Genomic DNA, 27,532 nt, shown 5'->3' on the forward strand with positions numbered 1-27,532 from the left:
AAGGACAAGAATCCAATGGTTATTTCTAAGAAAAGGAATTGCCTATCCAGCTTCATGTAACCAAAGCAGACAGGAAGAAAATTAAAAATGTAAGGCTGTTTTCTAAACTTGCATTAAGTCAACAGATCCATAAAATATATCCACAATGTCAACACTGTGACCTAAAGTCTACCTCATTTTGTAGCTTTCTCCTAACAGATATCATCACCGTATTGAAACAGTAAACTTCACAGCAAGGGTCTGGAATAGTGATTTCTGCTCCACTCTGTGTGCTAACAAACTAAGCTTATACATTGAAAATGGCAATAAATGGCCAGACCCTGTGCATTTTCTTCCTAATCCTATTTGCATTGATGACTCCTCTGCAAAAAGACAAACTGGCTGCACTGGAGAAGTGTCTTCTCCAGATTGCTGCTGCAGCTGGGGTCCAGGCAGAGCCTGGGACCAAACACACACAAACACAAGAAAACTTTACATTCAGTGCAATGGAGGCAGAATCTAGAAAATTGCATCCAGATGAAATCCTGCAGAATACAGATTCCATTCTATTCTTGTCCTTGGGAAAAGGGTGGAAACATGCTTTTAAAGAGGTTTTGGATAAGAGGTTCAATTCTACTCAAAATTAATTGCCTAGGAATTAAGTCAAAAAGGTAATAAGTTAATGCATTCCTGATCATTAATCAGAAAGTATCCTTTGTTCAAATTCTACATTAAAATATTCCAGTTTTAAGAAATTTCACGTATCCCAATAATCATTCAAATACTCTTAAACTATAAATTATACATAAAATTCCTAAATCCTCTGGTATTGTATATGGAGATCATATAATTTTAAAATAAAACAAATCTAGTAATCAGGCCAGCAATAATGCTTTAAACAAAAGACAAAGTCCATCAAAGCATACTCAATAGCAACTAAAATGTAAATAAAACAGGTTACCTTGCAAAGTGATAATCTAAAGTAAAGGATATATTCAGAAAATAACTGAAAATGTGAGGAAAAAAAGGGGTAAATATCTAGAAAAGGCTTAAAAATCTGTCAGTATGATGTTTCAAAAGACATAAATATAAATACCTCTTTAAACTCCTAGGTATCTAGACAAAAACAAAGAGTAAATAAAAGATTACTGCAAAGCCTAATGTATTTACATACCACACCCATTTCAACTGATCTTTTTAGACCCTTTAAATACAGCTTTGTATCTTCTCTCTTTCTCTAATTACCAAGGTAACCCAAATTCACTACAGAAATTTTAAACAATATGCAAAGTTAACTCAGAAAGTAAAAGTCCTTCATAATCTCACTCTCCAGAGATAGCCATTGTTAAGAGCTTTCTGTTGATTCTTCACATTTTAAATGAATATGCCAATTAGATAGTATGCATTATAGATTAATTATATATAAAATACTTACACAGTGTTCTACAGTATGCTTTTCTTCACCTACTGATACACCCTGGAAGTCTTCTCTTGTCAGTAGATATAGATCTACATCACTCTTTTTAATGGCTACCAAGTATTCCATTGTATGGACAGATCATAATTTATTTAACCAGTCCCTTACTGATGGACATTTGGATTGCTTCCAATTTTTTGCTATTAAAATCTATGCAGCAGTTACATCTTTCTACGTATATATTTGTGCACTTGTAAAACTATGTCTGTAGACTGAAGTGATTTTGTTTGGGGGTCAAAGAATACAATAAACATATAAAAAATTATTCACTTAGCTTTAATTCACACTACCATAAATCATCTAGAAGTGGCAATTGCTCTAATTGCTTATTTTGATTTTTATCTTTAAGACTTTTTTGAGAATAATTTATTCTACTCAAAATTAATTGCATAGGAATTAAGTCAAAATATAATGTTAACACATTCTTGATCACTGATCAGAAAGTATCCTATGTTCAAATTCTACATTAAAATATTCCAGTTTTAAGAAATTTCATGTATCCCCAAAATGATTCAAATACTTTTAAATCCCACTTTAGACTTGGAAATTCATCTTAAACTTAAATAGATTCACTGTAATCACAGTTTCCTATTTGTCTTCCAAAAAAAGAAAAACACACAAGGATCCCCATCACACATTGAGCTTCAGAACCCAACCCAAAAAAACCTACAAAATTGTCCCTCCTAAATGAGTACATAAGAAATTCAAATACAAAAAGTCATGACATTCGGAGTCTGATTTCCAGTAAATCACCCTGGACACATTTCATGGCAAACAAAATACTTGCTGAGAAATATAGTTACCAGGGCAACCATAACTGACCTTTTATGTTTTATTTATCAATTGTGTTGCTGAACTATTCTCATTCTTGGAAACAAAGGGGAAAAATGTATTATAAACAGTGATAATTAATTAAGGTTCCCCTGCTCCAAACTAAATCACTCCTACCAAATCTGTTTATCCAAAAGACATTCTATTTTCTGCTTCTTAGTTCTTGTCTAGGCTAAGGACATGGATGGTAGATCCCAAAGAAGCATTCACAAGTTACCAATATTAACCTTAATACTCTAGATGGAGAGAATATTAATATAATCATCAATTCTCAACAGACAACAGGAGAGATATGGAAATTCTTTGCTGTGGCATCATCACCTAGTAAATCCTCTTGAAATATGGAATGAAAGAATTTTAAAATGTGTGAATAAATCTACTTATCTTTATAAAGTTTGTAAGAACAGAAATTCCAAACAGTTCAGCATTTAAGTTTTACCTTTTTACAGGTCCCAAATAATATTCTCATCTAATCCAGTATCATCTCCACTTAAGAAAAGATACCTAAGTCTATTTATTTTTAGCATCCTAGAATACTGTTATACCTATTTGAACTCCACAAAGAAGAAAAACAAAACAAAACAAAAAACTGGAAGAGAAAGAAAATGGTGTAGAATTCCCAGTGTACAAAATGGGAAATTAAGAGCATTTATAATGAGTGGGATTTACTAATAATCCTTATCAAGGAGGTAGCAAGGGAACAACAAAGAAAACCCTGAGCTGCAAGTCAGGCCTGGTCTTAGCCCTGGCCTTGGATCCACTTGAATAAGTCATTCACTTTTCTGAGCTGGTCTCCTCATTTACAAGATGAGGGAGTTCTGTGTGCTCTCTAAAGTCCCCTTCAGCTCTAAATTTCCATGATACATTGACCTGCCTTCCCTCTGAAAGGGAAGGAAGATATCAAGGACATCTCAGACTGGTCTCTGGGAAGAGTGACATTTCAGTCTGCTGCTCAGACAAGGATAATCAGCACACAAGGGGCCTTGGGTCACTGCAACGCAATGTTTCCAGCCTCAGCTGGTTGCTTCCTAGAATTTCTGAGTTCTCCTGGAGGGAGAATATTTCAAACCTTCCCAGTTTCTCACCCTGCACAGCTCCATCTCACCATCAACAGGTTTAGCATGGGATCCTACTTTCCCAAGAAGGTTCTCCCTCCCTCCAGGCCTCAGCCCTGCAGGGTGCAATCTTATCTACATCCACCCTCCTTCTTAAAGCCTTGCCCATTATCTCCACCTCAGAAGAAAACAATGGTCTCTTGCCCCCACCCCTCTCAGCAAATGCCTCCTCCTGAGCCTCATCATGGCCCTTGATGGTCAGTGATCAACTCTCACTTTCCTATTTTTCATCTCCCTCTGTAATATCTCTTATTTTATGACATATATAAACCTTCTCACACCTCCCTAATTCAAAAAAATACATACTTTAAAATTTCTCTAAGTTCTACACCTCCTTATTTCCAGTCCCCTTCTCCCTCACCCTACCTTTACCAGTCAAGCCTCTTCAAACATGTGTCTACAGCATGCTTCCTATTCTGCACTTCCATTTGCTCCACCCATTGCCATCTGGTTCCCACACTCACTGCTGCACTAAAATTGTAAGGTAGAGGTCCCCTATGAATACCTAAGTTCTATAGCCATGATGGCCTCCCTTATCTTATCTGAATTCCCTGTAGCATTTGACACTGTGGCTCACTCACCTTCTTAGATGCCAAAACAAAAGGCTTTCCTGGCTTTCCTCAAAGTCTCTTGACAGCCCCTTCTTCACTCCTCTCACTAGTTCATCTTCTTCTGCCTACCTTTAATTGTTGACGTTCCTGACATTCTGTCCTTAGCTTCTCTTCCTCTTCCATATACATTCTTCTTCGGAGATCTCATCCATGGCCATGTCTCCAAATGAGTGCCACAGAGTGCTGCTAGGTATCTTCACCTGAATGTGCCTCCAGCTCAACTTCTGCAGGGTCAAGCACATCCTCTTTAATCCCAACACCGTCTGCCTTCTAAATTTCCTGCCTTAGTTACTACACCCGTCACCTACTTAGGCAGCCAAGCCAGAATCTGACCATTAACCTAGACTCCTCCTCTTCCCACTCTCTTGATCAGTTATGAAATTCTACTTTCCTAAACATATCCTGAAACCAACTTCCTCCCAAGCTGCCTAGCAACTACCTGGGTTCTGGCCCTCAAAATTTCAGCTGGCCTTCCACAGCTGCTCCCTAACTGCTCTCCTACCTGAGTCTCTAATCCTCCAGATTCGTTCTGCACCCTCCCCACTCCCCTCATTGACACTCTCCATGGAATAAAACCCAGACTTCTCATTATTACCAAGTTGGTCCTGTATGATTTGACAATTGTGTACCCTCTCCAGCTTCATATTTTGGTGCTCCTTCAAAGGCTATTCCCCTCAGCCATAGCAAACTATCTGCAGTTCCCAGAATCCCCCATGCTTTTGTCTTTCCGCCCATTATCTCTCTACCTGGAAAAACTCCTCTAATACCGTCTCTATCTGGCTATCTCCTACCTATCTTTCAAGACTCAACTCAAGAGACCCCCTAGAAGTCTTTCCTGACTCTAAGTCTCCATAGTGAGTTAGACATTCCTCTTCTATGCTTCCACAGCACTCCTGAACTATATCTATTATGGTTCTTGGCACATGGTATTGTTATTTTTACTGTGTCCTGCAAAAACATCTAAAATATAAGTTCCTTGATGGAAGAGAGCCTATATAATTCATCTTTGTAAACCTAGTGCTTATCAGTGTCTAGCACATAGTAAGTGATACACACGCACACAAACACATACACACACAGACATGCATGCATTTTCTCAAAAGGATGAGGACAAAATTTAGTCACATTAATTTTAACTCTTAAACAGTATTTCCTGAAGCTTCTCTATATTCACTGTAGCCCAGAGCCTTCTTGAGTTGAGTCACAAGATGATTTCATTTGTCATTGGAAGTAGAGGTGTTTATAAACGTGTTTCTCTTATAAGATGGTTAATTCTGTTTGGAAAATGTTTGCTGTGCACTAGACATCATGGAGTCCCCTAAAGAGTTAGCTCCTTTAAGGAGCTGACAATCTCACAGAATCTGGAAGATATACGCCAAGAAAAAGGTTGTAGTGAGGTTTTGGCATATATGCATTTCTGTGCATTAATATTTTTAAAAATATAATAAAACGAATAGGACTACACATGAAAATTTTGTTTTCAAAGAAAATACTCATTCCTTATATTAAGATTTGGAAGTTAATTCAAATGTCCTTCTGCCACCTCTCAGTTTTGTTAGTTATTAGGCTTTAAATCACTGTCATTGGGCAAGCAGTGAACACGGAATAATTATTTCATACTTTTCCCTCTCCTTCTCTATCATCTTTAAATCCACAATATCTCAGTCCAACTGATGTCAGTAAATCCAGTCTGTCCCAACTTTTCTCTAAAACTCTTAAAACTATTTGAATGAGGTGTTGAGCAGCTGTCAGTTATGGATTTGAAAATAAAGAAGAGCCTGAAATTTGTACGTTCAGTATAAAAAGATTAGGTGAAGCAATTCAGAACGTTTAAGAACTTTAAATCAAGTTAAAAGCAGTTACTATGGCCAGACCTCATGAAGCTCTGCTTAAGAGTTGCATTAACCTGGCAGTCAAAACTATTTAAAATGAATAATGTTTTTTTCACATTTCACTCACTTTCAGCATCACACACACACAAAAATAACAATGTGAATTGGCATACGGCAGTAGAGTCATGTAACAGTAACCTTCAAGATTTACCTTCCTAAGGACAAACCTAGAGCTATTAATCTATGCACTAGATGAGCTACACCCATCTAAGGCCAAAAGGGGTAATTCTTCAAATGAGGAAAGGACTATTAAGATATTCCAAAGGCTTTTAGACATGAAAAGCAAGAGGAGAGTCAAGAAAAATTCACAAGCCCACAATAGCTCAGTCCAATGTTCAATATAAACCTACTAAATTTGGAGTGAATATCAATATAACTCAACCCTCTTCCAACCTCCTCTCACTAGTTAAAAATACCGATGAGCATGAGAATTTGGCTTTTTAAATGTTTTTTAGTCTAGAGCTATGCAGCCCTATATGGTAGCCGATAAACACACATGGCTACTGACCTATAAATTAATTAAGATTAAAAATTCAGCCCCTTAGTCACACTAGCCACATTTCAAGTACTAAATAGTCACACGTGACTAGTGGTTACTATACTGAACAGCACAGATATGGACTATTTCCATCATCACAAAAGTTCCATTAGACAGCACTGGAGGCATAGCCAGAAAAAGGATGCCAAACTAGCCAGCCCAGGTTCCAGAGCTCTGCTGATCAACTGAGCACTTTTTGGTCATCCTACCCATAGGAGACCAGTCATCTCCTAAAGGTAACATGCAAAATGTCCACAAGGATGTGTCCTTTACATAAAGGAGTTAAGAAAATGCAGACTACAACTCAGCATGTTTCCACATTAGGCCTGAGCTACACTCTCTCAACTGTAAATCAAAAGGCTCCCACAGATCAATTTCATTCATGACCCCCTACTAACTAATATGGGCTAAGGAACCATGCACAGTCTTTCTGGATGTCGTACAGCATGCTGAAAACCAGGGGGCAAACATTAATCTACCTAAAGAATAGGAGTTGCCATTAAGCTGACCTAGATTCTTCCTGCCATCCGGAAAGTGCTCCCTGTGCTACACTAGGATTTGTTTTTGCTCTCTGGTGGTACTTGTTAAAAGCTGCACATGTCCAGAAAAACAGCTTCCATCTATCCTCCCTCCATGCTTAAGCCTGCCAAAGCTGCCATTGGTCATGTGAAATACAAGGATAGTCACGAGGTTTATTAAGTTTCTCTGTATCCAACAACTTCAAGTATCTTAATTAAACATTTTAAATAATATGGACAGGCTGAACTGGCTCTTTCTAGTTCCCTATACCATGGTAAAGACACAATTTGGCGTACTGGTATGCTACAGTGAGAAATGGACTCCAATATAAAAACCTGGGCCGGGCGCGGTGGCTCATGCCTGTAATCCCAGCACTTTGGGAGGCCGAGGCGGGCGGATCACAAGGTCAGGAGATTGAGACCATCCTGGCTAACACGGTGAAACCCCATCTCTACTAAAAATACAAAAAATTAGCCGGGCGTGGTGGTGGGCGCCTGTAGTCCCAGCTACTTGGGAGGCTGAGGCAGGAGAATGGCGTGGAACCGGGAGGCAGAGCTTGCAGTGAGCCGAGATTATGCCACTGCACTCCAGCCTGGGCAACAGAGCGAGACTCTGTCTCAAAAAAAAAAAAAAAGAAAGAAAAGAAAAAACAACCTGGAATCTTGTTCCAGTGTTGCCATATCCTAGCTTTGTGACTGGCTAAATCTCTAAGTCGAATCCATTTGCTTAAATAACCTCTTCCCCAGAGTTCATTCACTTTCAAGACAATACACTCACCTTCGATGATTCTTCTGCACCTTGGTTAACAGGCTTTCACCCCACACCAATCCTGCCCATCTTCCACCTGGTACTGACTCCCTCCTTCTTCCACAACTTTAACTTCCAGTCCTCTGACTAGTCCTTTCTGGCATTCATCACAGGCTCTTTATCTTGTTACCAACACACCTTCCTTAAGATTCAACCTCTCTGCAGCACCCCTTAAGGATCTCTCATACACTTCTGCCTGTCTTCAGCACCTAATACAATGACTGGCACACACTGGGCCTTTGAATAAATGTGTATTAAAGAAGTAACTAAATAAAAGCATAATGTAAAACTTTTGCTATCATCTTGATATGGTTTGGCTGTGTCCCCACCCAAATCTCATCTTGAATTGTAGCTCCCGTAATTCCCACGTGTTGTGGGAGGGACCCAGTGGGAGACAACTGAATCATGGGGGCGGTTTCCCCCATACTGTTTGCTTGTCAGTGAATAAGTCTCACAAAATCTGGTGGTTTATAAGGGGAAACCCCTTTAACTTGGCTCTCATTCTGTCTCTTCTCTGCTGCAATGTAAGATGTGCCTTTTGTCTTCTGCCATGATTGTGAGGCCTCCCCAGTCACATGGAACTGTGAGTCCATTAAACCTCTTTTTCTTTATATAAACTACCCAGTCTCGGGTATGTCTTTACCAGCAGTGTGAGAACGCTAAGACACATCTCTTTGCAGATAACTTTCAAATCTGTATCTGCAGCGCTGCTCTCAACCTTTCTACTAAACTCTTATTTCAAACTGCTTTCTAAACATCTCTACCTGAATGTTCCAGTGATAACTCAAGTTTAACATATCCAAAACCAAGTTCATTGCATTCCCTTACTAAACCCACACATAACATTTACATTTTTGTTCATTAGAGTAGTCATTCTCCTAGTCATTCAAGTCCAAAATCAAAGCACACCTTCATTTCTATTATTTGTTTTCCCTCAATCCCCATTTTCTAGTCAGCCATCAATGGAGGCTCCATTCTACCTCCTATTCTTCCTTCACTGCCCTAATTCAAGTTTTTGTTGTCTTACTTGAACTGTTATACCCCTAACCAATCTCTCCATTTCTAATGGAAGATCCTCTCAATTTCTAATCATTGTAGGACTCATGAACCTCTCAACTTCTTACCATTGCAGGATTCATATTCCTAAAAAACCAACCTGATGTTACTTCACTGTTCAAAAAATTTAAGACTCCCCAATGACCTCTTGAATTTATTTATTTGTTTATGTATTTATTTTTTGAGACAGGGTCTCACTCTGTTGCCCAGGCTGGAGTGCAGTGGTGCAATCACAGCTCATTATAGCCCCCACCTCCCAGGTTCAAGCAATCCTCCCACCTCAGCCTCCCAAGTAGCTAGGACTACAGTTGTACACCACCGGGCAATTTTTTTATTTCTTGTAGAGACGGGGTCTCACTATGTTGCCCAGGCTGGTCTCAAGCTCCTGGGCTCAAGCAATCCTCCCACCTAGGCCTCCCAAAATGCTGGGATTATAGGCATAAGCCATAGTGCCTGGCCTTGAATTTAATTTAAACCTGACATTCAAAGTTTTTCCACAGTCTGGCCCCAAACTATCTGTTGCTAATCCCATCTCTCACTAGCCATTTTAGTTTTACTACCTGTAAGCCTTTATTCACATGGTTCTCCTCAACATGGAATGCCTTTCCTTCTCACCTCTTTCTCAATAGCAGTCCTTCCCATATTTTCGAGACTTTGTTTAAATGGAAAGCCTTCTAGGCATCCCCACTCCAGGCTAGCTCCCTCCTTTATATCCCTCTAATGGAAAGATAGAGGTGCCCGTGATCTGAAATCTCAGCTCCTGAACCAGTTCTCTGCTGTGGCCACAGCCCCACCTTCCAGAACCCCAAGGAGAATATGAAGAGAGGAAAGGTCAGGCAAATAAGTATTCTTTGTTACTGCCTATGGGTTTGGTCTTAGCCCTGATGTGCTCTCCCAGTAAACCAGGCTTCATTTGCTCCAGCCTTGTTGTTTGGAAATTGAAAGATTCATTAAGTCCAGGGGTTTTTAAACCATTTTTTTAAAAAAAACACTTTTTTCAAAGAGAATCTTATGGGGGAGATCCAATGTATGAACACGGAGTTTCTCTTGTTGAAATGGTAGAGTGCTTTGGGAACTAGCACCAGGTAAACGTTATCAAATGAATTTAACTTCGATCAGTTATTCCATTATAAGTACATTATATATTCATCTTTTTAAAAAATTTATCTTTTTCTTGCTCCTTTAGTTCATGAAAAGTTCAGGTCAAAATCTTGAAGGTGATGACCTCATTTAAAAAAATCCTAAAACCTTGAAAAATATTCTATTAAAACATAACTCTATGCACTCACCTTATGAAACAAGGATAAAGAGATGTAATCACAGGTAAATTAATATGAAAATGGGAGATCATTTTCGGTTAAAAAAGGTGAAAAAAATTCTGCTACTATCTTAGTCTGAAATTCTAACTTTCTAGATCTGATTCATGCTGTTGCATGAATGGAATATAATGCTTGAGGAATAATAATTCAAAAGGAAAAGAAAACTGAACAGTGGTTAAAGAATCATCAACTTGTTTTCATGCAAATGACCAGAATAATGAAATAAGCAATCCTGCCGACAGGACCTACATGTAATTGTTTTTAAATAGGATGCTTGAAGCATTAGCCACCTAATTCTAGAAGAAATTGATTCATCTTTTCTTCTTCTTGGATAATACCAATCATATACTATACATTAAGACACTGACAAAAATTTGTATTTCAAAGATACAATTTTTCTTGAACATTGCCATCAAATCATTATTTACTTGACAGTAGGTCATGCCGAAAAAGATGTATCTGCTGAGAGTTATGATGGAAAGAAAGGTTAATGCCTCTAACTTAAAAGGTCCTTTAAAAGGCAATCCCTGAAAAAAAAAAAAATCTACCAAGAAAAAGAATATGGCACTTGGTAGAAATCAAGGAAGACACAGCATTCCTCTCAAAACTTCAACTAATTGCAATAATCCACTCACAATGCCTAAGAAATGCAAGCTGTGTAACCTAAGACAATATAGAGCTATGTAGCTACAAGGCAAGCATCAATAAAATACTAAGATTCTCCATAATTCAAAGCATTTAAAGTACCAAACACAGACTAGGCTGGATGCAAGCCTTAGGCAGGGAAAAGGGAAGTCTAAATGGATGGATGTGACTATGAAGGGAACACTTTAGAACTAAGCCATACAAAAACAAGTTATGAGAGGCCCTCCTCCCCCTCCCAATAATGTCAGGAAGTTAGAGTTATTGAGTAGGCATCACTTATGACAGTGAGAAAAAGGGCTTGCCACCCCCTCCTCTCAAAAACTCCTTCACAAGGTCACAGATACATCAGTGTTACAAATGCATTTAAAAAATATTACAGCAATAAACTCTGGTTAGAGTGGTTCCACCTCTATATTCACAGGAAAGAATAAACTCCAAACTTCTCCTAAATTAAAAGGTAATGTTAGCAAACACATACTCTCTCTGCCTACACATGAAATCTCTCCCCTCTTCTACACAAGACCAAAAGGAAACCTACTTTCTGTTTAAAGCTAGATCAGTTGTAGGCAATTAACTTTATAACCTTAACTTTGCCAGTCCTATTTCACAGACTGTATAGTCACACAAATAGTGGAAGCATCGCCACAAAACAGACTGCCTTACCCATGTCATTTTTTTAAACACAGCAAAAAGCCATTTCTCAGGTTTGATCCGATTACTGTGATCTATTTTTTGATCCTGTAGCCACTGACTCCAGATACATCTTTATTACTGTACAAGGAAAACCGTTACCCTGAGGTTTAAATTTCCGTATGTTCACCATGCCTCTTCTAACAATATATATATCTCAGTTTTAAGACAAGCCTCTCATGAAAGCTGAGGTGAAGAGGAACAGATGACCTCAGAGATAAGTTTCTTGGTTTGTTGCTTCAACTCTAAAGTGACGATATAGCCTCAGCAATGACTCAAAGTCTAGGTATCCCAGGACTGTGAAGTGATTAAATAAATGGAAAGAGATTCTCTTATCTGGACTGCTAGACTAAATCTCTCTAATGATTGCCCAACAACCAAGTATGAACAAACACACTAGAAGTCATTCCTTCAAGATACAAAAGTCAGGCACGTTGATAGCTCTTCATTCATTATGGGAGAACAAACAACTTCAACTAAGAATTATAGCCCTAAAAAAGCTGATAATAAGACCACCACTAAATTAAATTCATAGACACTAAGGCCTTGGCATATTCTGTATCCCAACAACCAGTATTTATAAGAAATGAAAAGGATAGGATATATACATATTAGAAATCAAATTGTGTAAAAAATGTTAAATGTCATGAAATGGTTAGAGAAGTTGTAACAGAAGTTGAAAGGAAAACATATTCAAGCTGAGAAATTATGTAAGACTTAAAAACACTGGACTTCGGTCTTTACATATACATGGGATTTAAATATGCCTACGTGGAAGGTATGAGGATAGGACATGTCTATTGGTGGAAACAAGTTGGACGAAATGTGTAGCGGGCATATAGAAGAGACTCAGGCCATTCAGAGCAGTCTGTTTGATAGGAAGGAGGAAGATTAGTTAGGAGTAGCCCTTAGGGAAGTACAGAAGAAGGGTTCAAAGAAAAGATACCTAACCAGCCTGAGTAATCATGGAAGTTTCCTTTCAGAATGCAGCGCTTGAGGTGAATCTTGAGAGAGATGTAGGAACTAGCCATATACATTAAGGTGCTTCAGGTAGAGGAGGTAGCATATAAAAAGCAGAGAGGCATGGGAGAGCGTGGTGCATCCAGGACACATTTACTCTGGTAGTCCTAAAGCAAAAACAATGGTGTGGAGAGCCGGTGAGGCCAAGCATGAAGGACACTGCAGGACACACTGAAAGAGGGTAAGCCTCACCTTTAGGGTGCCAAGAAAAACATTTAAAGTTTTGAGCAAGAAAGTGACATCTAAGGTGTATTTTAGGAAGATTCCTCTAGAATCAGTGTTAAGGATGCATTACAAGGAATGAGGCTAGCAGTAAATGAAACAATTAAGGGGCTGTTATACCATTGTAAGTCTACTTTCCTCGTCTGTAAAATGAAGACAGGCAGGACCTACAGCTAATATAGGGGGAGATGATAACAAAGGAGGGAATTCTCTATGAGGACTCCCAGGTTTATTTAACTCATTGGATGGATGGTGGTACCCTTCATCAGTATAGGAAACATGGAATAGAGGGAGATGTGGGAAGAACAGATTTATTTTATTTATTTTTTTTTTTTGAGACAGAGTCTTGCTCTGTCGCCCAGGCTGGAATGCAGGGCTGCGATCTCAGCTCACTGCAAGCTCCGCCTCCCAAGTTCAAGCAATTCGCCTGCCTCAGCCACCCGAGTAGCTGGGACTACAGGCGCCCACCACCACGCCTGGCTAATTTTTGTATTTTTCAGTAGAGACAGGGTTTCACCATATTGGCCAGGCCAATCTCGAACTCCTGACCTTGTGATCCGCCCACCTGGGCCTCCCAAAGTGCTGGGATTACAGGCGAGAGCCACCATGCCCGGCCAGAACAGATGTGAAGTTCAGTTTTAGACGTCTTGAATTTTAGGAAAATGCAGTTAAGTATTTAAAACTATGGGTTTTGAACATAGATATAGTTCAGATCCTGGTTCTGATACTTACCGTTTGTGTTTCTTGGACAAGGGACCTATTACTGTCCTCTCCTCTTCCTCTTCTGTAAAATGGGGCAACAGTGGTAACTATAGGGTGACAGTGAGGATTAAATGAGATCATGAATACAGACACTAAATATAACTGCTGTTTTGTCATTCATATTATTTGAGATAACTGGAACATCCGGACTGAGATGTCCAAGAGGCACTTTTAGAACATAGTCTGAGGTTTAAATGCAAAAGACATCTTGGTTGTGCACTTAAAAGTAAATTATACTGCAATTTAAAAAAAAAGTTGGAAGAATTGGGGTTTGAGGCATTTATTTGCCAACTTATTGGATAAGGAGAAGGGTTAAAAAAAGCCGATCAGAAGCAAGGTAAGGCATGGTTATTAAATATCAGAGACACGTTATATTGTATGAAAAGGGCAATCCTTATTTTCTTGCAAGTAACTTGATGAATTAAAAGAAAAAAAAGGCCGGGCGCAGTGGCTCATGCCTGTAATCCCAGCACTTTGAGAGGCCGAGGCGGGCAGATCATCAGGTCAGGAGATCGAGACCATCCTGGCTAACACGGTGAAACCCTGTCTCTACTAAAAATACAAAAAATTAGCCCGGCAAGGTGGTGGGTGCCTGCAGTCCCACCTACTCGGGAGGCTGAGGCAGGAGAATGGCGTGAACCTGGCGGCGGGGAGCCTGCAGTGAGCCAAGATTGCACCACTGCACTCCAGCCTGGGCAACAGAGCAAGACTCCATCTCAAAAAAAAAAAGAAAACAAAATGAATTCCTTCCACTATCCAAGTAAAACTATGAACTTGGAAGGAAGAAATGGGAGAAAAATGAAAATAGTAACTTGGAACCAACCCAAACTTGGAATAAAACTTGGAACCAACCCAAATGTCTATCAATGGTAGACTGGATTAAGAAAATGTGGCACATATATACCATGCGATACCATGCATCCATAAAAAAGGATGAGATCATGTCCTTTGCAGGGACATGGATGAAGCTGGAAACCATCATTTGGAGCAACCTATCACAAAGACAGAAAACCAAACACTGCATGTTCTCACTCATAGGTGGGAATTGAACAATGAGAACACTTGGACACAGGGCAGGGAACATCATACACCTGTAATGGGGTGAGGGGCAGGGGGAGGGATAGCATTAGGAGAAATACCTAATGTAAATGACGAGTTAATGGATGCAGCAAACCAATACGGCACATGTATACCTATGTAACAAACCTGCACGTTGTGCACATGTACCCTAGAACTTAAAGTAAAATAAAAATAAATAATTAAATAAATAAAAACAGAAGGCTTCTAAAGTAAAATACAGCCAAATGAGGAGGAAGGTCATCATAACAAATACGAGAACCTAGGATTTGTCAAATAATACATATTATAGGCAGATATTAACAAAGGCTGTGTGAAAGTTTAAGAGAATAGAACACTACTCATTATATTTTCAAAAGGAAAAATTGAAAGGATATACAAGAAATGTATGAAATTGGCAACTATAGGAAGTTGGGTGGGAATGGGACAAAAAACATAGGGAACGAAATGAGAATGGACAGTTTTGATTTTGAGCCACGTTAATGAGTTATATGTTCAAATTATAAATCAACAATGATAGGAAAGAAATTAAAACAAAATATAAACAGAAATAAATGATCCTAACTGTATACCTATTGATACATAACACACACACAAAAAAACTAATCTGTAAATTTGTGAACATGATACTCATCTACCCTCAGTGGGATCTATTTTAAAGACAAAAAGAGTGGCAAAAAATCCTGCGCTCTACTTGGTAGATTTGTTGTCTACAATGGTCTTGGTGGAGTAATTCCAAAACTATTTTGTACTAAAAAGACGTTGCTGTCACTGGGAAACAGAGTTTTCACCATGGGAGAAAGAAAACACAAATAAGGAATGGGAGATGGAGAGAAAGTACCCTCAGATGTTAGACTGGAATTGAATGTATTAGCATGACATTGTGATTTAAATGAATAAATATTTTTAAAATACACTCACACAGTTGCCCCTTGAACACAGGGCCCCTACCCCCATGCAGCTGAAAATTCACATATAACTTTTTTTTGAGACAAAGGATATTTTATACATATACACAACACACACACACACATCCTTGTTTGCTCACTGAAAAGTTTAGAAACAATGACAAGTCAGTAGCAATGAGCACAATTCTTAGATGTGTCCGCTGTCTAAATATCATTCTTTGACTAAAAGGAATCAGGATTCCTTGGAGAAATAACTGATTCCAGGCATGGGGGCAGGGAAAATACAATGTAAACATAGATATCTTCTTGTGACATGAAATACAAAAGAGCTTAAAAATTAATGAGAATATATTAAAAGGATACAGGAGCCACTCTGAAGGGTTCCCACTGGCCAAATCTGATGGTAATGAAACACACCATACTGAACCCATTGTAATTTTCTAAAAAAAAAAAAAAAAAAGAGGGGGGAAGAGTAGGGAAGGCAAGCTCTTCTTTATTCAGAAATGCCTCTACCCAAGTAGAGGAATTACAGAATTAGAAAATCACAGTTTTATAACCACGGACATAATATTTGATTCAGACAAGGTTTACCAATGCTGCTCAATCCATTAAGTAAAGGGCCATTAGAGAACAAGATTTTCAGGCTCAAAACTAAAGAAGACAGAGGGCTCTTCACAACGAAGTTTGCTCACAAGATATGTATACACAAGGTTACTTATTAATTATAAAGGGACAAAAATGGAGAACTCTACAAATTCACCTACACTCAGTAACTAAATTTATATCTTGAACCAAGGATCAAGCTAGTAATAGGGCAAACTGATATTATGTCTCTCTTGAGGCAGTGTTACAAGGAAGTTGGCAGTATCAGCTATGCAGGGTTCTTGCAAAAGATGTTTAATCTGAACTGAACCATGAGGAAATGATCAAACAATTTGTAGAACTGCAGAACATTCTACAAAAGAGCAGGTGGATTCATCAAAATGTCAATGCCATAAAAGATACCCCTTAAAAACTCCTTAAAGAAAAAACAGGTGGCAAGCAGGGTAATGGTTCTAGATTAAAAGAGACTAGAGACCATATCCAATGTGTGATCTCTGATAGATTCTGCAGCAGAGAGAACAAAGTAACTGGGGAAATATGAACATAGACTATATAATTTCAGTGTAATAATGGTATTGCGTGTGCCCAGGAAAATGTCTTTATTCTTAGGCGCTACATGCTGAAGTATTCATCATGATGCAATGTGCTTTCATGTGGCTTAGGGAAGAAAAAAGATGAGTATGTGTGTATACATTATTGAGAGAGAGAGAGAAAGCAAATGGGGAAAATGTTAACAGTTGATGGATCTAGGTAAAGTAAATACAAGTATTCATTGTATTCTTCTTTCAAGTTGCCTGTGGTTTTGAAATTTTTTGAAATAAAAGTTGAGGGAAAAATAGACTAGAACCTTCTGAAAGACAAAGATGAACCTAACACAGTGTCTGGTATAAAAGCAGATACTCAATTTTAAAGTCATTTTTAAATGCCCATTTTTCTACCAAATGTCTTATGGGTTAGCTACAGAAACACCATTTCTTTATTAAACATAGTATATAAAATATAAAAAACTGCATGAAACAATAATGTCCTTTCTGTATTAGAAGACCCAGAAATTAGAGATTATAATCATTGTCAGTTTCCCCAAGATTACAAGATGATTCCATTCACTTATCAAAAAACATTCAACTCCAGTTAGGATCTTGCTGTCACGGTGTTCTTCAGTTTCACCTTAGAGATGACTGAGTACATCCTGAATTAATCCTTTTTACATAGTATTTTCTTTTTCAGTATTCCCTAATGTGGAAGACTTACAAAAGTTATTATTATTAGCAGTAGCCAGAGAAATAACCCCCACCACTAGGTATTGCTGTTTTAATAAAAGTGATTGATAAATAGAGATAGGTAAATAGGCAGAAAACACTTCCTACTTAAGAGTGTTCATATATATTATTTTATTTTTGCCATCTTGTAAAGTAAGCAGTCTGATTAAAGCACTGGGTTTTACTATCCTGTAACCTTAACTGGGTATTCCACTTGCCAACCTGGCCCAGAGATGGAGAGATTTGCTTCAGGAAAGGGAAATAAACAGCAACTAACAATTATGTGATTACTAACAAAACTAAAGAAGACAGAGAGCTCTTCACAATGAAGTTTGCTCACAAGATATGTACGCACAAGGAAAAGTGAAATTCAGTGTATTTAAGCTAATCTCTACTTGAACCTTTTAAAAGATAAAACCATTTGAGCAGTAATTTAGTACTAAATTAACTTGGTTTTTTTCTCCCTATCTTTGAAGTTTTCATTGTTTAAATAAGGGTTTCTGCAAGAAAAATGAAGCGATGCTCCTTTTTTATTCAAAAGAAGAAATCAAGGGGATGACTTGTAACATCCAGGAGGCTGGATTTATACAGCCATATTCAGCAAAGAGCCAAATAAATATATACCACATAACCCATTCCCCAAAACTGTCCCAAAATACTTCAAGATAATCAACTTTTAAAATCACTGTATTATCATGCCGCATAGCCTTTTTCTACTAGCAAGAACTGAACTCTGAAGGGAAGGGTGTCAGGCAAGGAAAAAACGAAGGAAGAACTCTGGCAGATATTGCTCCCAGATAAAGGCTTTGAAAAGATCCTTACGATAACAAATTTAGCAGGTAGACTGAGAAAGAAAGGTTTCATTTTTTGTTTCTTGAGCCAGTGATAATCCACCCTCTATGTTATCTACCAAAATGCAAAATGTAACTAAATTCCTAGACCTGTCCCGATGCTGGCCTGGCAGTGACTGATGGCGGTAACTTCATTTAGCCAGGCAGCTCTGCTCCCAAAGTCAAACGTGTTGAAAACACTAGCTAATAAAGGCCTGGGTTTTAAAGCACTTCCCTTCCATCTCTCTGGGTAGATTTTTTAGGATTTATTTTATTTTATTTATTATTTTCTGGTAACTAGGTAACTACATGCACCAGACACAAGCACCAAATACTCCTCTAAGGTGGTGGTATCTCTTGGATCATCTTCAGAGGAGCCAATCTCATTCACCCCAAGTCAGCAGTTCCACATGAGGCCCTCTGACTGTGACCCTTAAAAAGTCTTCCTACTTCTAAAGGACTTCACTTTTTGTCTGAAAGTCTTACTTTGACAGCTTGTAATTTGTTTAGTCAATTACACCACTTTCATGCTGTAGTAAATCCCCATATTCAAATACAAACTACCAAATGGAGACAATACATTTTCATGAATGTATTGTTTTAAATTTTCACGAAAATCATGGCCATAATATCAACACAGTTTGGCTTAGCATCAAGAAACATAATCATGTATAAACCTGTGAAGTCAAGAAAGAAATGTGTGGGTTGAGGTACCTTTTAGGTACGTATGTGTTAGTTAAAATGAAAGATGTAAAAGGAAGGTGTTTATTCTCAATGTAGGCAAAGAGAAATCAGCCATCCTACACCTACAAACCAAGACAGACAGTTAAGGGAAAAAAGATAAAGAGAGTATTTTATGCAAAGTTAACCAGCTGAAGGCTGATAGGCAGAACCACTTTCTTCCTCAGTTTCACTGGAGAATCATCAGTCTTCCAGTCCCATCAGGATTAAGCTGAAAAGTAATAAGAAATGAGGGCAATTAGAGAGGGAGTGGGAGAGCAATTGAGGAAGAACAACCTAAAGACAAAACAGTGTGGAGTTTGAATCTGATGCAAGAAGTAAGAATTTGAGATTAGGTTTCTGAACGGGAAATGTTATGATCCTGTCCTGAAAAGAATTAGAATTGCAGTAGCTAGCAGAGGACTAGAGTAGGGGGAACTGGCTAGGAGCCTCCTGTTAGCAAAACACAGTTTGGAGAGGGCACTGATGTTTCCAGAGAATGTCACTTAGAAACAATCAGCCCCATTTTATTTCAGTGCAAGCAGGAAAGCTAAGGAGGGGAAAAAAGACTCCAAATTTAGGGGCCTTGGAGACCAGGATGTCAATGGTGTCATTGGTAATAATGGAGACTTTGAGAAAAGTTGATACCTACTGCAAAAAGATAAAAGGTTCAAATTTTTTAAACATTAACTTTTAGGTTAATCCCAGCCAAGTGGAGATATGGCACAGACAATGGGAGTCAGGGAACTGGAGAACCCTTTGTTTTCAGGCAGATTCTTCCCACCTCCTCTAGGGACGGCATAACTCAATTCCAACTAGACACTGCAGTCCAGTGCTGGACAGCCAACGAGGAATCAGAGCACCTACCTTCCCAAGGAAGTCTGCCAAGAGCAAGATACTTATTCTAGGCATTTTTAAAAGTCTATGTCACTGGAATATCAACTTCAAACACTGAGTAGCATTTAAATATATATCACAGCACTTTCATTTCAAGCCTATTTAACATTTCTGAAATACCTAGATCAAAATGTTGGGTCAAATGCCTGTATTCCAGTAAAACATCTACTAAAAGAAAAAATTTCTCCCACCTTATCTCCCTTAAGATAATCACCTCATTCAAGACACCTGTCAGTCATAACAGGTTTTTCTCAGTGCTGGGTTTTTCTCAACCTTAACACCAAGTTTCTTTTGAGTAATAATAAAGGCCACACGTCATTTGAGCTGTGCATTTGTATAAATATCTACATCGCCCTTTTTTCTAACCCTAGTTCAAGGCCAACTGCACCAAAGCTTTTGAGAACCAGCACTTGGAAGATCTTCAAAGAGAAACTGCCCATTAACCACAACAGCAGCTGCTGGCTACAGCCTGCAATTTAAATCTCTGAAAAAGAAACTGTGGCTTCTGAAATTTAAACAAGGAGGTGCCACTTGTAATTACAAACATTCCAGTGGGTTCCTTCCTTCATTGATGGTTTCCAAACTAAGGCTTTTTATTCGATTTTGGTGGTGCTCCCCAAATCGTGAATGTAGGCATTCCTTTGTGCTTTTCTTGTTCCCTGGTCAACTCAGAGGGGGCGGTGCAGGGGGCAGGTTTTCACCTGGCCAGGGCCATTCGGACCCCTCAAAATCATCTCATGCATAATTCCCTGTTTGTCTGGAAACAAAAAAACCAAATGTTAAATGCTTCAGATTTATAGTCCATATTTAATGAAATTTTTGAGAAAGAGCCTCAAAAAAAAAAAAAAAACCTCACATTTCATGAACCTTGGAAAACGGAACAATTTTCAGAAAAACCAAAGACTTTTAGAAATTAACACTGAAGCATTCCAACATTTCTAGCTGAAATTAAAAATTCACATTTTAAATCAATGGGGCAAATATTAAGAAGTAAAGGTAGTAACCTTTTCTCTCCCCACCATCCTTCACCACCATCCCACAAAAATAAGGCCCAAATACTTACAGCCTGATGCATGAGTTTCCCACACCAAAGAAGGCATTTTGTGATCACTTCAGTTACAGAATAGCGGCTGAAATTAGCACTTAGCCAGTTCGAAATGGAAAGAGACATTTTTATTTTAAGCAATATATTCACAAAATGCAAAGGTATTTATACCATGGAGGCCTTTAAAGATAAATATACGAATGGGGTATCTCATAGTCATCAAACTAACATGAGCCTTTCCTACAGAAGTCCTCACATGGACGGTAATCATTATGGGAACAATTGGAAATGGCCAGTCTCGCCAACGGTGCTTTCCAGCGCACGCCACTGTTGAGGGACTAGCTACAATTACTGCATATTTACACAACTGTATTTGCACAACAATAAAACTCATCTTATCCGATCCAAACAAAACCTTGCTCAAAATAAACCAAACCATAGGAGAAGGTCTCCTCAGTAGAAGCAATAATCGTGCTGTAGCTTCTCTGGCCTCTGCCTTTGCTTTCACCAATTGCAACAAGCCTTCATTCTCTCCTCCTCAGTAAAGCTAAGGCAAAAATTCGGTACATCCAGGTGAGAATACTGTGCGTACGGCCAGATAATAATACTGTGATAAGGAGTGGAAAAAGAGGAGCTGTATCTTAGAAATCATTCTAAAAGTAATTATGGAAGAAATGATAGGATGTTCAGGATTTATTTAAAGTAATCTGAGGAAAGGAAGAAGCACAGAGGGGATAGAGCGACCAGGGGTGGATAATTATTGAAACTGGGTGATTTGCATGCATGGTTAAATATGGTATTCTTCCCACTTTGTATACATATTTGAAATTTTCCATAATAAAATGGGAAAAAAGAAAAATCTGATCAATGTAAAAAAAAAGTCGTCCTTCGAAAATAAAACTTTTTTTTTCTTTAAAAAACAACAAAAAAATATTCTCAGCTTTTTCTTGGTTTCATGAAAAGAGGCAAGTTCCTGGTAAGAAAATCAAGCTCTGTTCTTGTTCTTAAGAACATTTCCTTTTTTGCTTATATAGAACCAGTTCTACTGCTAATATTAATCCTTGAAAAGACAAATAAAAAACTGTAGAAATCTAAATCTGAGCCTTCAGAAGCCTGGTTTTTGCATATCAGACTTATTCCAATGACACAAATCCAGATTTCTCCCCTATGAAGGTGCTTTGGATGACATTTCTGTTGCGGCTGCCAAATAAATTCCAGAGGTTTCAGGATCATTTGTCAACACCAAAGACAATATTACCAAGAACTGGTCCTTTCTTCCCAGAGGTCACTCCTCTGATCCATGGGTTTATTACCTAGAGCAACAATTAATCTTGCTGCCTTCAAAATACAAAATATTTTTAGCCAAGATAGTGTCTATTCATGATCCATATCTCTGACCAGGCATCCTTGCCAGGAGGCGGAACAGAAGGTCCACTGGCTGGACATCAAGGGACCTGTCCCTATCCAGGATCTGTCGTTAACCTAGCCTTAGTTCAACTGCAGAGTAAGATTCTTCCCTCCCTGGCCTTCGGCTACTTTACTTCAAAATGGGATTTCACCAGATGATTTCTAATATCTTTCCCCTCTCAAAAATTCCATGATTATAAGAATCTCTAATTCCTCAAAAGGTAATATTTTTAAAAACAGCTTTAGTCCCAAAATGTTACATTTTCTATTAAATAATTTTTAATGTGAATATGAATATTGTATGTGGGCAAGTTTTTGTATCCTGTGACTATATATGTAATATAAGTATGTATATGTATGTATTTGTATCAGTACTTATACATACACACAAACACACACACACTGATACCATTAGGTGCTTATATGGGACTAATTGCTTCCAACTCAAAGCAGCAAATTTTCAATTCTGCAACAGATGTCGCTGTGTGATTTCTCCTTTCTGTGCTGGATTTTCAGTTAAAAATGCCCAGCATAATGGTCAGAACTATTCTTCCCAAGAAAAATGTACAGCATTTGAATCCTTTGGATTTATTTTGAATTTTCTTCATCTGCTGGTAAATTTCCATTCAAATTATAGCATTGATTAGTTTGGCCCAATTTAAGAGAATCCCCACATTAAAATGCACCTTTTGCTAAAAACAGACACACACACACACAAAATCATTTCTAAAATGTAAATTCTAAGTGACCAATTAGGCATTAAAATGTCACGTACAGAAATCCCAAGAGAATGAGACAGTTTATATTCATAGCAATCTTATCAATTTTTAAAGCCTAAAAATCATTTAGCAATATAGGCCAAGGAATAATAAAAATTCACTTATGTATGAGACTAAAATGTACCAGGTGTGGGAAAAAGTCACTAAAAACTCCAAGAGCACCATCAATAAGAAAACAATTTTTGGATGCTGGTTTTCACAGCATTTCTTTCCAAATAAATAATAAGGCTAATGTTATAATTGCAAGACATCTTACCAATCTGACATTCACTATCAACCACTTCTTGACACATGTCATAGAAAAGTGACATCTCTTTCCCTTCAACCAATATATCCTCCAACGACATCAACCTCAACAGGTAGCTAGCATTGTCTTCTGTTGAAATTTAGAGCTGGGAGAAAGGATTTCACAATCTCTCTGTGGAGACCCAGGAATCCGTTACCTTCTGGGATTTTAGAGAGTGTGGAGAGAGATGAGCAGGCAGTGAGCCGGGGACCAACTCCGATAAGAATATGAAGTCAGGAAGTGAGAGAGGAAACGAAAGTGTCCTGCCTGTTGGTGTCTTCCCTGTCCCACTCCCCTTTACCAGGAGGGCCATTGGGGAAAACTGGATAAAGCATGTACAACATCCATATGAATAAAGCTCTTTGTTCCAGAGAACTGCCTGCTCTTTTATTCCCCCCCTTTTTCGTATTTGTTCATTTCAAAAGATTGCTCAATGGGTCTCTTGTTCCTCCAAAACGTCCCAGGCAAATAATGCAAGCTTGTCTCGTCACACAAGTCACTAAATGAAGCCTTGTGCGTCTCCAGTGACACACTGTAAATATAAAGTGGCATTAATGAGGGATATTTTATCAAATCTATCACAGACAAGTGCAAGTCCCTCCTGCGGCTATTCAATCTGATGCAGGGAAAGGCAACAATAACAGGGCGGCACTTTTGTAAAGTCTCTATCCCCGGTTTGCAAGCCCCAACAGGCCAAAGCAAGCAAAAGTCAGCCCCCCTCCTTCCCATCACCACCATAAATCCCCCATCCACCAGCCATCTTCTCTAATCCTGAAAATGATAAGAGGGGGGTGATCAGCTACTGGTTCACTCGGGATCGTAAACAACATCATGCATGCACCTTGAACGTAACAGGCGTGATTAACACTGGAGTGAGCTTAAGCAAACCCATTTTTACTGCATTTCATTAACATCCATTTCATCCAAACATCACAGGAGAAATGAGAGGAGATTTTCTGCGGGGGATGGATGGCTTCAGTTACAGGAGAAAACAGAACCAGGACCCACGCACGATGGTCCTAATTCGCTTTCCCAGCAAGGATGTAAACGAAACAAGCCTAATGAAGTCAGATGCACCAACAGGTTTCTTTAACCCTGGGAGCGGGAACTGGAGGCCTCTGAGAAAGCTTAAACAGAACTGAGGAGGAAAAGTCCCTTGGTGCCCACCTGAAATTTACCCCTGGGGTATGGGACCCCGGAATGAGCCAAGACCTCCTCTCAAACTCACCACGAAATATATATATGCATTAAGAGAAAAAAATTAAGAAAGTCATCTCATCCCCTCACTACAAATCAAACCCAATTACTTTCTAATTTGAACACAATCTGATAACCAGCATACAAACAGGGATGTACACAAGAGCAAGAAGCTGCTTCCATGGTAACTGGCAACAGAATTTTCATGTAGCTTTGACATGCACGGTTGAGTTCCAGACCGCTCCTAAGTCAGCATATATCCCTCGCAGGGAAGGCAACTTCTCACCGCGAGATAGTTACAAATATAGTACCGTTGCTACTACCCGGTGCCTTCAATGAGCAGTCTTGACAGGGGAGGCATAATCTAATCCTACTTCTGCTGCCAAGCGTCATTGCACGACTCCCATTTTTAGTCAAAAAGCAATATCCCCGACCACAGCTTTCCACCGCCCCCCGGCTTTTTTTTTTTTTTTGCAGCCAATACAAGTCTATTGTTGCCTCTATTATGCGCCAGTTACCGAGCCTTTACTCACGCTCACGTTTAACTGACACTGGCGCTTTTTACAATGCAGCAGCACGAGGGATCTCTTTCAGGAACATTTTATTGAACCCATCCAGTCAGAGGCATCACCTGAAATGAAGTTGTAACCACACCGGCATCGGCTGAACCCAATTATCTCGTAACTCATAAATTAAGAATTCACAGAGGAAAAACACATAAACAACATCCGGAGACAGTGGCATGGAAGAAAAAAACCCTCAGCGCTGGAATTGACGCTGCTGCCAGACGCCCCCCAATAGGTTCCCCAAGCCGAGCTCCTTTGCAAGCCTATTTTGGGGGCAAGCAGCCAACCCGGCGTCCCCCAAATCTCAAGCTAGCACCCCTACACATCCCCCGTCTCCTACAGCGTGTCTCCTGCGGTGTTTACATAACTGTGTGTCCTCTAGCGTGTAAACAAAAGGCACAGCCCAAGCGGAGAGGCGCCCCTGAAGCGGCACCGTGGCCCCAACGCTGTGCCCGCCCGGGCCTGGGGCTCCGCAGGTGGGGGCTGAGCTCTCGGCGTCCTCCGCCACTTGTTGCTCCCGGGTCCTGCAGCTCTGGAGCTGCAAGGAGGGGCTTTGCAGGCTCAGAGCCCTGCTGCATCCCCTCCTGCATCGCCGCTCGCACCCCGCGGCCCCGTGCCACTCGGTCCCGGCGCCCGCCTGGAGCCTGCAGCAGGGGCCAGGGGACGCCGCGCGGCTGCCAAGCGCGGCGAGGTGGCGGGAAGGGAGGCTGGGTGCAGCACGGCCGGCCTCTCCTCTGGGGAAGAGCTCCGGCTCCCTTTTGTTAGCAAAAGCAAACACTGCCCTCTTCTTTCCCGACCGCGCCAACGCGCCCGGCACACGGGCAGCCACACATCGGGCTCCAGCCGAGTGCTCGGTGTCTTCAGGGAAGGCACCGGGCGTGCAGGGCCGCCCCTAGGCAAATTCCCAAGACTGCTCTTCACGCAGGGAGCGCGCGGAGGCCCGCAGGGTGCCCGCCTGGCCGCAGAGGCCGCGACGCCCCCTCCGCCACCCTCGGGCCGCCGAAAGAACAGGCAGCCGGGAAATCCCGTGTCCCCACTCGTGGCAGAGGACGCTGTGGGGCGGGCGGGCTGCGGGCTCCCGGCGCCTTCCCGCAGAGGCGGCGACAGCGGCCGCCCCCCCCGCGGGGCCGGGCCGGGGAACTTTCCCCGCCTGGAGCCGGGCCAAAAAGACCCGCAGCAGAGCCGAGGGGGCGGAGGGCTGCGAACGGCCGGAGGGAAACACGAGAGGCGTGCAGTTTGGGGACAGGGGAGAAAGGCAGAGCGCGTTGGGGGAAGGGGCAGGGGAGATCAGACAAGTCTGGGGATGTCCTGGGGACCGGGGAGAAATCACGCCGCGGGCGGCTGGGAGTCAGCCACCAGGAGGCTTCGGGGATGGAGAACTGGGGGGGTCCTCTGGAGAGGTGGGGGCGAATGGGCAGCCCTGGGAGGTGGGAGGATCTGCAAGTTACGGGGAAAACGGCGAGTTTAGAAGGGTCCGGAAGGGTTGAGGTTGTCTTTGAACCATCCCCTTCCCCCATGCTTTACAGCCCCCGGGCCCCCCATTCTCACTCCACTCTGCACCCCGCGCCAAGCCGGGGAGAGAAGGTGTGGGTGCAGCCATCCCTGGGGACTCTCATTCACACTTAGCCGGGCAGGGGAGAAGGGGCTCACAGATCCCCTCAGCCCCTTCCCTCTCAGCCCTGAGTTTCCTCTCCACACTCCCTCCGCTTCGGATTTAGGAAGTGGGGGGAGGTTGTCATGGAAACGTTTCCCCCCCTCTGTGGCTAAGGCTACTGGGGTGCCTTCGGAGATTTAGGGGCCAACCGGTCGGTGCCCACACCTACCTGTGGGGATCAGTGCCGCGGCGGAGAAGAGCAACAGCAGAAGCCGGAGCCGGAGCCCGGGAGGCGCCGCCGCCGCCGCTGCCGCCGCACACTGGGATCCGCTCGGCAGCACTACACTCGCCATGTCGGGCACCTGCCTCAGACTGGCGGCGTTGGCTGCCTCCAGAGCCCGAGCGGACAGCTAATGAGATGCTAATGACATGCGCTGGAGGCGGAGTCCGGGCAGACCAATCACAGCGCCGCGAGCCCAACCCGGCTCTTGGAGGGCCTCGCCCCCTCCCCCACCCCGCCCCCTGGCGCTGGCGTTCGGCGGCGCGCCCGCGCCACCTAGGGGCGGGGCCAAGGGGAGGGGCGTATGCAAATATGTTTATGTTAAAATTCGGTTTTGCTTTCCCCGGATCAAGGAAAAAGTGTTCTCCCGGGCGCCTGGCGTGCAAGGACTCGGGCTCCAGGGGGCGGGTCTAGCTTCTTGTACACCTTTATTAGGAATGTTTATAGCAATCGCTGTATCAGACCGACGACTGGAGAATCTCCCTTAAGAGGGTCCTCTGTCCCGCGCACCGAGTGCATCTGGCCTAGCGAACCAGACGTTGCAAATTTCCGTCACTCACCTTGCACCGAAGGAATAGATCTTTGGGAACGGGGGCTGTGC

At 41.0% G+C, this 27,532-nt stretch overlaps 1 protein-coding gene across 6 annotated transcripts in view; it reads right to left on the minus strand.

Moving 5' to 3' along the window:
* CADM1 (cell adhesion molecule 1) overlaps positions 1 to 27,200 on the minus strand; it is a 330,172-nt gene extending 302,972 nt beyond the window's left edge. For 2 of the 6 annotated variants that reach the window (XM_001151468.6, XM_001152155.6), the window contains exon 1: positions 26,881 to 27,175. In XM_001151468.6, coding sequence (XP_001151468.2) covers positions 26,881 to 27,004 — 124 coding nt within the window. In that variant the 5' untranslated portion in view covers positions 27,005 to 27,175. Of the gene's footprint in view, positions 1 to 26,880 lie in introns of all 6 variants that reach the window. The other 4 variants (XM_009424220.5, XM_003952044.5, XM_003952045.5 and 1 more) reach the window with 4 other exon arrangements.
* Between the last annotated feature and the right edge of the window lie 332 nt (positions 27,201 to 27,532).

Source organism: Pan troglodytes, chromosome 9, assembly GCF_028858775.2.
Source record: "Pan troglodytes isolate AG18354 chromosome 9, NHGRI_mPanTro3-v2.0_pri, whole genome shotgun sequence".
NCBI lineage: Eukaryota > Metazoa > Chordata > Mammalia > Primates > Hominidae > Pan > Pan troglodytes.